Source organism: Malurus melanocephalus, unplaced genomic scaffold (assembly GCF_030028575.1).
Source record: "Malurus melanocephalus ecotype Western Australia unplaced genomic scaffold, MMel_1.1 scaffold_810, whole genome shotgun sequence".
NCBI classification, from domain to species: Eukaryota; Metazoa; Chordata; class Aves; order Passeriformes; family Maluridae; genus Malurus; species Malurus melanocephalus.
The window spans coordinates 49,450-64,587 of record NW_026624042.1 but is presented as its reverse complement, the minus strand read 5'-3'; the positions used below and the strand labels follow the sequence as shown (position 1 = coordinate 64,587).

The 15,138-nt window shown below is 41.0% G+C and overlaps 1 protein-coding gene across 2 annotated transcripts in view; it reads right to left on the bottom strand.

Moving 5' to 3' along the window:
• The window catches only part of LOC130585019 (ubiquinol-cytochrome-c reductase complex assembly factor 1), a 42,646-nt gene that overhangs the window by 13,566 nt on the left and 13,942 nt on the right, over window positions 1-15,138 (bottom strand). For both annotated transcript variants that reach the window (XM_057385320.1, XM_057385321.1), the window contains 2 exons: window positions 13,212-13,269; window positions 7,208-7,316 (listed from right to left, as the gene is read on the bottom strand). In XM_057385320.1, the coding sequence (XP_057241303.1) occupies window positions 7,208-7,316; window positions 13,212-13,269 (167 nt within the window). The remainder of the gene's footprint in view (window positions 1-7,207; window positions 7,317-13,211; window positions 13,270-15,138) is intronic.

Here is a 15,138-nt window from a genome sequence, read left to right as displayed (position 1 = left end):
ACCCTGAATACTCATCTGACAGTGGCAGACGGGCACGTTCAGTTTTGTCCATTTTTTGCTGATCTTTGCAGACATTGGCTGGTATCTCTCCTGTCTGGGTGTCTATTCCTTCCTGTCCTGRCTTCCAGCAAGACAGGCACAGCTCTTTAGATAATCCTGGACACCAATCATCAGATCACTTTGCTGACTTGGCAGGAATTTCACCTGAAAAGTGCTAGTGCAATTAAAAACCCTGCTCCCTTTACCATAGCCTTTAATACCCTCATGGGAAGAGGCTACGTTTTATGTAGTAATATGAGCAAGAATGATCCTGCTCATACCAAATAGGTCATCCTCCCATGGGGAAAAATAGTAAGAATACAAAAAATAAATTTCTCCAAGAAATTGGGACCAAGGCACCCATCTCCTCTCCTAAAAAAAAATGTAAAAAAAAAAAGTTTATTTAATTTCAATTGGAGTGACTGTTGCTAGGGCYTATACAATTAGTCAGCAATTAAACAGCCTCATCCCTAGTGCTGCAACTTTTATCCAGTGACTGAGGCCAGAATAAATGCAAATGCTCAAAATTACTATCACCTTTAAAAATTCATTTCTGTAGTGCCTGGCAGACTGGCTGGTTTGTGTTTGCACCATCAGCCTTCCCACTCTCTCCTAGCAGGGCCCTGCTCATACGTGACCTGTTTGACATTCTCCCCCAAGTTCCACATTTGGGTAAAATTCTAATTTGAAGTCACATTGCTTTCACCTTCTACCAATATTCTGCACCTTCTGGTTTCAATCATAAGCTGAGAAAAACCCGATTTCCCCAAGCATTCCTCCTCCCCAGGGCTTCAAACACACGCAGGCCACAGAACAGTTAACAGTTAAATATTTTCTTGCCAATATTTTAAGAGTGCAGAAGGTTCCAAATTGCTGGTAAAATAAACAATGCCAGACTGTGAAAACTCCTGCCTGCCATATACTCTGATGTTAACAAGAGTTTCTTTATTACTGTAACCTTTCAGAAGAGAACAAAAATTATTTCTCTACCCTAGTTCTGCCCTCAAGTAAAAGGCAAAGGTGGAAAGCGAMCCATGAAAATGCTGCATGGTAAGAYATTGTGAGTTTTCCATCTTACTTCTGCATTTCATTCAGACTCAACACTCTATGAATAAATAAACTTCCAGAAGATCCTAAAAGCATGGGCAAGGATTTTAAGAAGCCAAAATTTTCCTTACACAGTTTCCTGAATAACATGGATTAAACCTACATTTGGGCCATCTTCCCTCCTGCAAGGACATAATAAAACCGGAAATACAAAAGAGCAAATTTAGGCTGCTCTCAAGGAGACACATTATTTTTAAGCTCTGTCCTCTGGAGCTTTAACACTGTATTTCCACCAATTACAGGGGCTCTGCCACTTCACCACTTTTAAAAAATGAAGACTTCAAACAGCATCTCCCAATAAAATCACTAACAGCAATGAGACAAATGACTCCACAGCTCAGGGGACACCCCCTAAAAGCACTGCTCACCCACAGGGCTGCTTTCTGCTCCCTGCCAGATCCTTCTGGATGCCCAAACCCAGTGAAAACCAGTTTGGACCAGTGTTGCTCATTTCACATTGATCAACATTGTACTGACCCCTTCTCCTGTCCACAACATCTCCACCATCAAAATAYTCCTTTTTACGTGCACTTATTCCCATGACCTCAAGGCTTCCTGACTAACTTGAAAATCACCACACTTTGCCAGTGACAAATAGAGATCTCTAAGATCAGATGTGCTGGTATTTTGGTCCAATCTTTTAAGCTTGGGTGCTATTTCCTGACCTTTGATTGAAATAGCAACAATCAAGCTCTTACAGAAGTGTAATGGTAATTAACTAGTTAATAGAGATAAAGCAAGTGCTGTGTAAGACCAGAAAGAGAAGAGAGACACCTGAGGACAGACAAGGAAATAGAATCCATTGAGATTCTCAGACCAGGAAGGAAAACAGAAAAGCCCCCCGGTTTCCCTAGATATGTACATAAGTATTCTATGCTGTTGCTTATACTAGGACATAAAACAAAATCTGAGGAGTGAGCAATCATGGAAGCAAGCATTGGGATTCCTGAAGGGATTGCATTTGCACTTCCTGATCATTATCTTTTGCTCTGCTGTGGGAGCTGTTAGCAAAAGCAGTCAAAAAAAAAAGGGTTTCAAAGAGTTGCCAGTTCTGCAAGCAGGATAAAACAGGCCAGAGAACTCAGAAAATGAAGCAACAAATAAACCAAGCTCTATCAAGAAAATACAAAACTCACTGCTGAAGTGGAAGCAGAAGATAGCAGTGAATTTCTATGTGCAGCGAAAAGAACAAGCAACTATCTGATTAAAAGGTATGGGAACAACAGAGAAGCTCTCCATGGCTTGTTTGGTCTGATTTAGAACCAACAGAGGTCTTGGTATTATTTCTGATTTTATGAAGCAGCTTAAAAGCACATTCTGAGGGAAGAACCTTTCCCTACATAATGGATATAGAGGAATTTGATACTGAAAAAAAAGGCATCTCTAGAAAAGGTGCCACAAGGCAGCTTCCAGTGTAATTCCTGCAGGCACTCAAGCGAGGCACAGAACAGGCCAAGGACACCACCTTACAGTAACAGGATCCAACACATCTGGGAAATTTAAATTGATTTTTTTAATGCCAGAAAACTGGGGCAGGCCAACTGAAAAGAACCCAAGCATTTATTATACCTTGATTTCAATACCAGGTATGCTTGYCATGGCCCAAACACTTCACCCAGGTGTGCTGGTTCCACAGGCACTGTTTCTAGAAAAACTACATCAAAAACAACCTGAGAAAGAGACCCCTATTTCTAAACTCCATGGGCTGGTAAAGCTAAATTTGCATCAATAATGTTTGCTCCAGACATCATCACAGTTGAGCTAACTCAAGGTAACATTCCATACACATGCACTGTCCTCCATTAAGATTTTCAGAATCAAACTTACTGAATTTATGCTGGAAAACTAACTGCTACTATTATTCATTTATAAAATGACAAAGTACTGGAAACYGGCTGTGAACCTTCAAGCTCTTTGAGAGAAGATCAAAGGTTGATGAATACATGTATTTTTTATTTTTTTTTTGGTGATGTTTTTGAAAGAGTAACTTCAGGTAAAATTAATGATACAATGCCTGGTACCCTATTAAAAAACCCACAAAACCACACAGAACAATTTTGCATCTCGCTACTTTGGCGAAGGTTTAGTTGGCTCCATTTTTTAAAAGGGAACACTAGAAACTGGTGAGATTTTACACACTCTGAATGCTCATCGAAAATCATAACATTTTTCTCCTTAAAATATCCTAGTAAAGCATTTCAAAATATACATAGATCATTTGAAACTAAAACTTCTTTAGTTTTATAGGTTTTTAAAAACCTTTTCCAACTGTAAGGAACACTATCCACCATCTCATGTCTCAATCCATTTCCTCAGACAATCAGTACCTTCTCTGTAATATTTGGCTTCTGTACATTCCCTTCATCCCAACACCCCATTCCAGTCCCAAARTACTGCATCCACTTTCCTTCTGCCCCAATCTCTCTCAAAAATGTAGCTTTTGTTCTGTGCYTCCCAAACTGACTCCATGACTTCCCATCAGATTTTAGAGACAGGCCTGGAAAGGATCCCCGAGCATCCCAGTACAGCAGCTTCCCACKTCAATTCATACAAAGGTCAAGTTCTATTTTAAATTTGGATCAATTTTACACCCTGTCCTCTCATCCTCTRAAGCCCTTCTACAACCCTGCTGGCTTCATTCTGACCATAACTTCTGAGTCTTTAGTAACAAGAGCCAAACTTTTTCTTCTCCACAGCAAGAATAACTTAAACAGAATTAAACTGCTCTTAGGAAATGTTGTAGCTATGGTAAGGTAAATTGGCATTTTTGATCAACTGAAATCTTCTAATAGTGAAATGAGTATCAAGACAGAAAATGGTGTTCAGGTTACCAGAGCCCATTTCAACTCTCAGTTAYGTGTATTGATTCTGAAACCGTTACTTCAGATGTGCGTGAGCGTAATTGAGAGCAAATTACAGGTCACAGGGTATAAACAGCTCTAGCTGAAAGTGCAACAAAGGCTGTATTATGCTATACACAGCAGAGCCAATAAACGAATTCAAAAGACACCTAGATGTGTTCCTGGAAAAAAAAGGGGGCAGGGGTCTAAGTGGTCTGGTGGGAAAACAGGAAAGTGAGATTATGATAAATTAAAACAGGTTTGGCACRCTGGGCTTGACAGCCCCTCCTAGTCTTATCTCTTTGGCAGCTTTTAGAACATTTATTCATTATAAAATGAATTGTTATTTTGCATTGAAAACAACTTTAACCCATTTCAGCAGCAGGATGCCACCACAACACACACAACCAACACGGGTGAAGTGAGCCTACAACCAGTCACAGGTATTGGAATAGAGCCTGATGGATCTTCTGAGATACCACAGGATTTGCACCCAAATTTAGTGTGGGATGCTTAGGGAAGGGAGAAGGGGTGTTGGGGTTTCTTAGTGTTTGTTCTTTTTTTTTTTCTTGGTTTGGGATTTTTTGGGTGGTTGAAAATCTATTATTTATTTACTTATTTTACCCTCATACCTTTTGTCCTGTTAACTGCTGAAATCCTGTTCCAGGGAACTCCAGCACCTATAATTCCTTCTGATCAACTCTGCAGCTTCATCTCAGAGTAACAACTTTTATATCCACACAATTACTAAAGCACAAGACTGAGATCAGCCAGGGTAATACTCAGGTGGCTCCAGAACTTCTTTAGGAAGAAGAGAGCAGCAATGTCCAGTCCTGAGATAATTCCCTTTCCAAACTGATGAGGCAGCTGCCAGCCTGCACAGTATAAATCTATTCCCTGCAAGCCACRAGGTGGAGATCTCTGGCAAAGCAGGATCCAAAGGAAGTCTTTTACCCAGCCTAATGTTACTATTAACACTTGGAGCTATTGCATCAAGCCAATTTTTCTGTTTGTTTTTAAAGTTTGAYAGAAATGTCACTAGTGGAAAAATTAAGTAAAGAGCACTGGTTAGCCACAGAACTGGACACACCTGGCTGCAAACCCACCAAAAGAGACTGACTTCATTAGTACTAGGAACAGCAGAGTAAAATTTATATCTGAAATATGCCTGCACCAGTAGAATTTGCTGAGGCCACAGGCTCTCCTTGTGTTTTTACAGCTGTGTCAAGTTTGGGTTTCTGACTCTTGCCGACATTCAGGAGTGCTGAAGGAGCTCAGGCTAACAGGTCCCAAAACTTTGTAGCAGAGATTTAGATCTCAGCAGTTTTAACAACCAGGTTTTGAAATAATACAAACTCCATTTGGAGCTGGAGCTGATGTAAATTAGCAGTTAAAATACTTTACATTCTACCCCTTTTGGCTCCAATGAACCAGTTACGAGCAGATGGCACATTTCAACAAACCATCAGTATCACTTCAGGAATATAGTGTCCATTTTCTGCATCAAGGGTTGGCATTGTTGCTGCATTGGAARCAAGCTAAAGAACTGCAACTTTGTATGTCAGCAAGTCAAACTAATTGCATCCAGCCAGCAATTCCATGCAGGTGCTCTGTCACTGGTACCACAATAAAGGAATCAGAGTTCTATCTCGACCTTTGATACACTGCATGAGASATGAAGCAAGCAATGGAATTTTCTAACCTCCTAGGATCTATGCAGATAAGAATTTAGTGTTTGAATGTATTCAGTGAAGTTTCTTTTCATTTATCTTATTTCTGAGAAAGACTCAGATTCTGAAATTTGAAAGATTTGAAAGCATTGACAGAGGAACATTAATGTCATCTTTTTATCTACTATTCTTGATGCATTTGACTACCATCTTTTGGAGGCAGAATATTTACTGATTGCAGGACTACATTACTTGAAAATAAATTGTTGTTACAGGTATCCCTCCATCAGGCCACAAACCCTCTGTCATTTCATCAGTTTAAAGGAATCATTAGGGATAAATAGATTGGGATTAACAAGGAGAATGTAGCACTAGGGAAACTGCYCTTTATTGGTCGCTTAACACTCCTTGCAATTGCTAAAGGTGAGAGGTGAGAAAGAGTTCAATCAGGGCACAACTCAGAGAAGGGAAGGAAGGACCAGAGAGAAACTTCTTGAATTACTGATGTGATGGCATCCCAAATCCTACCCCACTGGTCAATTCCTGTGTCGGGCACCATCAGGAATACCAGAATACCCAGCAGCCTCTCCAATAGAACAGACAACTAAGGCTTGACAATAACTCCTATAATTAATTACTGCTATATGAAAACTGTCACTTCTCTAACAGCATAATTTTTTTTACTCATAGACAAACCTCTAATCATCCTTTTCAGCAACACGGGAGATCTTTTCCAGCCCTGTTCTCCCCCACAGGTGCCCTGAACACTGGCACCTCACCTTCAGCTGTCACCTACTTCCACCGCCTCTGCAATGCCTTCTCTCCAGGCAATCACCAACAAAGGGCTGGAGAAACACATTTACAGACTTTAAGGACAAAAAGTACCACTACAATTAGCTACCATAACTTTCCTCAGAATAGGCCAGAACGATCCAACCTCCCTCTTCCTTCAAACTTGCAAATGAACTCTCCTYGGAGCTATTCTCTCCTTAGAGSAGGTGTTTTTGGKTTKTKTTTTTTTTTTTGTGATAAAGACCACTTATACTGAGAATCCAAAATGAAAAATACACTAAGGACTAGTTATAGTCATACACAGGAACTTGATATAAAACTCTTGTTGACTGGCTTTCCTTTTACCATTTTAGGTACAGAGAAAACTCAAAGCTCTGCTGGAATTACTGAAGYTGTGATTACAGATTTGGCACCAGTCACATTCCTCCCTACCCCAGCTGCTTAATCCTGCCCTCAAACATCCAWTCTGTTGTAGCAGCATCCATTTCTGCAATCCCATGGCAAACCATGTAGGAAATCAATTAATTTCAGAAAATCAATACCTTCATCCAGGCCATGACACACTTTCAGGAACAAGGTCATTGGCTCAATACAGCAGCTGAGGGAACGAACAATCAGGAGTGAGGGCTGCATGTACCAGCTTAAGCTAGTAAAGCAATCAACCAGGGTGATTCTCAGGCCTTCTTCTAAGATATGCAAAGCCACAAAAGCATTGGAAGATGGGAATCATCAGGACTAACACCATGAAAGAGGACTTACCCCCATCACCTTGCCACGCTGCTCCACATCCTCCCACATGCAGTGAACAATGTAGCGGCACATGTACTTCCCCGTGCGCCCCTCCTGCTTCAGCCTCACCAGGCACATCCTGCAAGAGCACACAMCACACTCAGAGCTCACAGGCTTTTTGAAAAAAGGAAAGAGTAAATTMAATACATTCCAGCTCATTTAAGATTTTCCTTACCCTATATGTTTGTGATCAGGAGAAAAACACACATGGATTTTAATTTTTTTTTTTTTCAAAGAAACTATCACAAATTTTTCTATTCTGTACTCAGGAGCTGTATCTGCTGGATTTTGGCCAATCCAGCCATGGAAGAGTGACAGTGGACTCTATTGTTGTTGACAGTACTGTAATCTAGTTAAACACTACTGCAACCTAAATTCCTCAGCCTTAAGAACACCTCACCCKCCGGAGCAGGAACACATGGCTTGCCTAATCCCAGGCTCTGAGCCAGCTGYAGCTCAGCTTGGTGCACCCATGTGCTGTAAGAGCCCAACTAGCCAAGCTGGGAAAGCTTAAGCAAGTTACAGATTTCAACCAACCCACATTAGCAATGTCCTAAATGATTTCAGCTACCGGGGTCTTCGGATGCATGTCCAGATACCTGGCAAAACTCCCACAAGCAGCACACAGACTAGCTCAGAGGTTTGTAAGTGCATTGTTGGATCTTAATAAGAATATCAGGTTGAGTTTTCTTACTTTTTTTTTAAAGCATTAAAGCCACTTGAACTTCATTGTTGCTGTTCTGTCTAAAAAATAAAATAATCCTTTTATTTTGCCTCGTATAAAATATCTGTAAAGAGCATGAACTGAAGCCTGTGAGGCTGGTTGCTCAGCAGGCTGGGACCAGTCCCATCACCTGTTCCATCTTCTCTACCTCATTCAGCAGCTCTGCTCCTGTGCTGAGWGGCAGAAGTGCCTGGTCAGGACTGACTGAGTGACTGCAGACAAGGTGATGCTCAGACACTGGAGCTGAGAGAAGCCACTGCTTTTCACAGACATGCTACAGGGTGGGAAACTGCTCCCAACTCCTGTAAAATCAAGACAGCAGAGTTGCTGGAGGTCACTGTGGAGCTGATGCACACTAACTGAACATGCCACAACAGCTAAAAGGCAAATATGATTATTTAATTTTAATAGGTTAGTTTCTTTAGTGAATATAAGATCTACAGGCATTAAAAGTATTTGGTGTCTTGTGAATGCCAGCTCAGCATGGAAAATCATAAACACCTGAAGCATGTTGAAATGATCTGTAAAAGGACAGATATCCTCTTTATGATGGCTCTATCTTGTGTACTAATAAGTMAAAGAAAARTATTTTTCAACCCGCAAGAGTGGCAAAACTTACTGCCAGCAACAGTCACAGAGGCAAAAACTGAACACAGCAAAAACTGCAGCAGTCCTATATTCTTACTGCTTGTTAGAACCACTGTCCCAGCAAACAAATGCAATTAAGATGGCATCAAAAACCAAATCCTCCCTTCCTAAYAGAAGGATGACAAAGCTCAGTGGTCATAGAACAGCTATCAGAGAAAAACTGTCCAGTACCAGTCCTTCCACAAAACAAATGCACGAAGAGCTTAAAACTTTCATTGTACTTCTACAGTTTCAAAAGCTTTACTCCTCTTGTGCATTTTATATAGTTCACATGAGTGAACATGAGTTATATAGTTCACATGAGTGAACTGTACAAAGTGAATTACTGAATTCAAAACTTTTATCCACTGTTAACAAGTCAAAGAGAAAAAGATTAAGTTTAAAAGACTAACTTTGAGCTAAAAAAAGCCTTTTTATACTTCTATTGCTGAATAGGTAAACTCAGGGATGAAAAACTCAGACAAGAGAAGTTCCATCTGAGCATAAATAGTGTTTCCTATCCTGTGTGCCTTCTGTGGTGGACAAGCAGGAGGGAGCAGTGCAGAGACCAAAAGGCAACAACTGGTCACTGATGAGCAAGACCAGAGTGGTGTGCAGAGGAAAACCTGCTACTCATGGAGCCTAAAAGGCAGCTCTGTGTTTGGATGTGCAGTGCTGTCACAGAGCTGCTCTGCAGCACCACRAATGAGATCATGGAATTTTGCAGCTTACTTGAAAGTTTGGTAGTTTGTTACTACACCTGCTGTCTGAGGCAACACACACTCTTTAAAGCCTATAAACYTCCTYACTAGATCACCATGGCCTGAAACATTTCATCTTTTCACTGCAAAATCTGTTCTGTGGTTTAGTCAAATACTGACTCATATTCATCAAGCACTGAAAGGAAAATGACTCCAAACTGTCTTTAGAAAGCTGTCTATCTCACACTGGTTGAGTTGGATACTTTTTGCTATATTTGAGTTTTGCAGAGAGATTATGTCAGAAGAAAATGATATTTAAGGATAGCTGAAAAGGACCAGGAGCATCTGTAACTCAGCTCTTGTCAGCTGAGATGTTGCAGTTTCTCACAACAGCCTAAGCTACAACTGCTTCTGTCAGTGCTCCCAGAGTGTCAGACCAGCCTGAACAGCTTTTGCAGTGGCTGCCACCCCCTGATCACTGCTGTGAGGTGTCCTGTGCCATGCATCGAGCTGTGATCAGCCATCAAGGGCAAAGCCCAATTGGAGCTTCCCGCTGTCCCCTGCACCCCTGGCCACTCATTCCTGCTTCCTCASTTTCTCCAGAGAAACTATTTCTTGAGCTATGCTAGAGWTGTACAGAGAAATTATYCTGGCTTAACAACACAAGTATCAAYAGCATTTTTGGAAGGCTTTATTYTGTTTAACACACTCAAGAACAGCTACTAGCTTGGGGGACAGCAGGAAGCTCCAGAACTAACTTTTCCATGACATTACACTTCAGTGAATGGTGATTATCAACAGAATCTCAACAGGTTCTAATGAGGTTTGAATGTTCTCCTGGGCCCCACATGGCCAGCTCCCCACCACTGCTCTGTCCAGCAGACAGAACCCAGCCTGCCTGTGCAGCCTCCTCTCCCCTGGRGCCTTTGCTTAGACTGTTGTACCCATTCCCTCATGTTAAGGCAAGATCAACTAAATGCCTAAGACATTCCAAATAAACTTAYTCTTAAAATCTCTCTCAAGCAAGACTGTTCTGATGCAATTAAGACACAGAAGAGTTAATTCCCTTTCTTCTGAAGCAGCACATTTCAAAATCACACTGGGTCCTCAGGCTTCTCTGGGAAARCACAGAAATCCTTTCCTGCAGGAATTGTTTTCTACATATTTGGAGGTGCTCATTCTCCTCTGGACTTCCTCAGGCTAATCAAAACCTTCTCAAGTGCAAATYTCCATGAGAAAAACAATGCTTAGATGAACGTTTGAAATAGGTCTCTGCATCCTATAGAACAGGGATCGTAGCACTGCTCTGTTTGATCCTAAATACTACAGAGATATCACCATACTTGGTCTGGTGAGAATATGAAGGGAGCTCTGTGTATGAGATGAATACTGAACCAAGACATTACCCAAGCAATTTCTTTGGCAGTTKGGTAACAGCTTTGGACTCAGCCAATAATTCATTCAGATGCCACTGCATGGGAAAATGCAAACCCAGTAGAGGAAATAAAGAGCTTTTCTAAAAGTCTGGACTTCTAAAAATAAACCAGGAGTCCTCCTGACATCAAAGGTGTGAAGTAACAGAAACAGCCTACAAAAACAAGACATTCAGGAAAAAATAATGATAGGTTGGCTTTCTAAATAATWTTGATGGSTTGATTTTTTAAAGCATGATTTTAGCACTGCACTGGAAGGCACTGGAGTGTTTCTAAAGGTATATTATCCTGAAAGAAGTTTCCAAAAGCAGAGGCTAAACATGTGAGCCTGAATTCCTCCCTTTCTGACTGGGGTCAGTAGGAATATTATATTCACAGAAGAAGAAATAAGAGCCAGAGGTTCAAAAAGAAAGTAKACCCTGACAAGAACCTTACGTCTACAAAAGCTGGGATGCAGAAAGCACAGAGAAGTTGACTAGAACAGGCAGGATAATAAAAACAGCAAGAAAAGGAGACAATGTTTAATAAACTAGGAAAAATTCTCATCTTCTTTAATTCCAGAAGGCACTCTAAATCAGTTGAAACTGAATTTCTGAGTAAGAGGCAAGAAGTAAGTACATCAGAAAGTGATGCAGACAGCTCTGCTAGGRGGAACAGGAGAAGATGATCATCAAAATCTCCTGGCAGGTCGCTGGCCACCAGATCAGGAAGATTTCGAGCCCCTGAGACCAATGGTCCAACAGGAAAAGAGAACTGGAGCTTTCAGACAGCGGTAGAATGTCCTTGACCTTGACAGAGCTAGCAGAAGCACTTCTGCTTCCACTTGACTGAAGTCAAACTGCCTAAAGAAAGAGAATTCCAGAGAATACAGCAATCAACTTGCCTGGGAAAGCAAAGTATGTCATGGCAGGATGGTCACTGAAATCATCGTAAGCAAAGCTGCAGCATTTCCCAATGACTCAGATAGTGAAAAGGMCTGTCACAGGCTTCTCTGTGTCCTGCAATATCAAACTGGAGCTCTCATTTGTGGTCCAGAATGACAGYGCTCCTTACRTGAAGCTGCCAGGACCACAAAGGASCCRGGTTCATAAGCCCTGAAAAAATGTAACCTCTAGTGCTAACTTCCACACTCAAAATTTCCACTGCTGTCAAACCAGGCAGAAGGATTTGGTTCTTTCCTGCTTGTGCAGGATATTGCTGCCAACCTGTCCACCATACCTTACACATAAGAGTATTTTAATTCTCCTCAGCAAATCTCACCATAACATCACCCGTTGGAAGTACAGTGACTCTTGGCCACCCTCAAAAGAAGCCAATGTAGCTTTGATCTTAGAAACTTGTGCCTATCCTATACCAGTTTCATCTCTATCATAGTTCCCTTGTTTATTTTTATAATTCATCTTGAATTTGGTGCCGTGTATTAAACATAGGATACATTCTTCTGTCAATGAGAAATCACACCATTGTGAAAAAGTGCGTTATCTGCAGATTCATCTCAGCTCTATCTGGTTTACTCAGATACTTACAAAAACAGTCTGGTTTTTAACATTTATTGCACTAGTTTCCAAAATACCTGTATGAGTTATTAGCTCACCAATTCATGTTTAAAGCCTTGCTCCCACAGGGAACAGTAGGARATAAATAAACTGCAAATATCAAGGGTCTTCCTTACTTGATTCTACTGATTTCATTAAATGCTTATTATTTCCAATGGTTCTGCTAATTCATTCACTCTTTAGTGTAATGAGCTGCCCCATCTTTCATTAYATTGATGAGGAAATTGAAAGGAGGGAAGGGAAAAAGCAGGAGACAAGAAAATAAGGAGCTTTAAGTGCAGTTATTTTAGTACAAACTTCCTTTCAGTTCCTTTGGACAGCTGGACCCAAGTCTATGGACTTCAGTTCCCTGAAAGATCTGGCACTTGAAAAAATKACTGTACTCCCTTGTGCATCCTCTGACCTTTACAAATATGTAATGTTAGATGAAAACCTGATTTTTTTGGCTACCATTTTCACAAACGAAAAAGGGAAAAAACTTCACGTTTAAGGTGTTAAATGTTTTTACATGCAGCCAAGCTGGCACTCACAACCCTGCACGTACTTTCAGAAGTGCAAGAATAAATGCCAGTGCTATAATTTGTTAAATGCTTCCCATCACCACAAATTCTCCCAATTTAAATGACTTTTACATAAATTTAAACTTTTCCTAAAACACCCAAGTAAGATTTTTCCACATAGCCTGAGCAAGGCTTTTAGAAAACTCATGGCAAAGATCATTTCACTGGTGAGGAATTTTGAGATATAAGAGATGTCAGCTTCTCTATGGGACTTTTGTTCTTCAGTAGAAAACTGCTGAAATTCAGTCATCAGTAAAATGAATATAACCTCTATTATCAACCACGGACATAAGGCTCTGCTTTTTCTCACATTAGGATATATATAACTCAATTTCCTGAAAATAATTATATTACTATTTTGCTTTTCACTTACCAGACGTGAAGCTGGGCTACTAGAAACCATGAATTCAAAGTATCTGGCATTTGGCACCCTTGATGGACAGCGGGAGAAAAAACACAAGACCAAAACAAAGTATTAAAATTAATTTAATCACATTTTGTGTTTAACAAAATTCACTACAACAAAATCTAAATGCACCGASTTTTTTTCAGTAGTACCAGTCCTTTTATAGTGGAAGCAAACATCCTTTACTGTCACATTTGTGCTTAAACTCTAGAACACTCAGCCACATGGTGCTGTGGATTCTGAAAGATTTCAGGTGTTTAGAGCTCATTAGGATAACAYTTACAGGGGGGTGGAAATTCCAATATAGAAAATGAGACAAAYGTGCCTTCTAGCTGGGAATCCCAAAGCAGTACTGAGTAATAGGGAGGAATCAATGGATACTTTGCTCCATTCTTACATTATTCCTTCACATGTGCTGCTGCCAGGGACAGAATTCTGTTACCTGGGTCTCTRCTCCCACTCCACTATTTGGATTTACTCCATGGCTGCACAGCTCACAGCACTCTGAGTGTTCCAGCCAGGCTAAATTAGGATTAAACCCATCGACCAACCACAGAAACAAATCTGTTTCCAGATTCAGCTCTACTCCCACAGCCACTGATTTTCCCAAAGATGGCTTGTCCATATGTGCATTCATATGATGCATTTCCATGTGCTGTTAGGATGTGAGGCTGGAGGTTTAGGCCACGTGGCACAGGAACCATATTACTCTTCCTCATGCTTGAAAAAAATGAACCTGTGGATTCTGTGCATGCCAAATTCTTCAGTTCCTGCCAATCTTAGACCCTCCTCCCAGGCACTCACCTCTACATGTTTCCTGGAGAAGTTTTTAAGAGAAGTACCTAATGAGAAGGACCTGACACAGTCACCTCRGCCTGGCTAGCACTTGGATATTCTGGGCTGTTCAAACCTAGCTGGAAGAAGGCCAGAGAGCCTTCAGAAAGTGACTTTCCAGTCAGATGTGCCCCAGGGAAGTCACCCTTATCACTCCTGTGACTAATAGATTCCTTCCTGGCTCCTACACCTCTTGGCTGTCAAATATTACCAGGGAGATTCACCTGAATCATCAARCGATACTTCCACAGCCTCTTTCTTTTTATATGCCAGCTCTGGTCATAAGAAGCAAACAGATCACCACTATTCCTCCCTCCCCAGGGAGATGACTCCATCAGTCCTAGGAGGTGCCAAGCTTCAGCACCAGTGTCCACACATCACCTCCAAGTCAGTACAAAGACACTAACAGTCCATGTTTGGAGATTAAACACAAGTCTCCCTTACCCTTCTCCCCCCTTTTGGATCTCTCACTCCCATTAGAAATAGTTCCTGTGCCTAGAAATGACTACTTTGACCTAAAGCCATGCCAAGGCATCTCTAAGTAGGGCAGGAGAGCACAATGCCTGCATTAACCAAACCATCTCAGTAAATGMAGGCTCCACAGGCAAGAGTCAAATACTCAGTTCAGACAGAGGTTTCTCCAGTAGGAGCTCCCATGGATCAGTCCCCCACCACAGAAATCACTCTGCAGTGGAAAGCAAAGCTCACACCTCTACTCCTGAAAATATGGAAAGTTTTTAAAGACCTATTCAGTACCCAGGAGACAAGATTTTTTTTTCTCTCTAAGTTTCCAAGAGTTGCAATTCTATTTTTATAGATAATTTTCAACTTCTATATTTGGACAGTCTGCATGGTAAATTTGAAGGAGGGGTGGCTCCTTTAAAGCCACAAGCTTGCCCTTAGCTATCAGCTTTGTAAAAATAATGGAATTCTAAAATTTGGAGGGTTGGGACACCTTATTCTGGAAAACTTATCTCAGAAGAATGACCCATCCTATAATGAAACAAAATTAGTCTTCTCAGAATAAAACTGATATAGAAAAAATGTCTGATGATAAAAC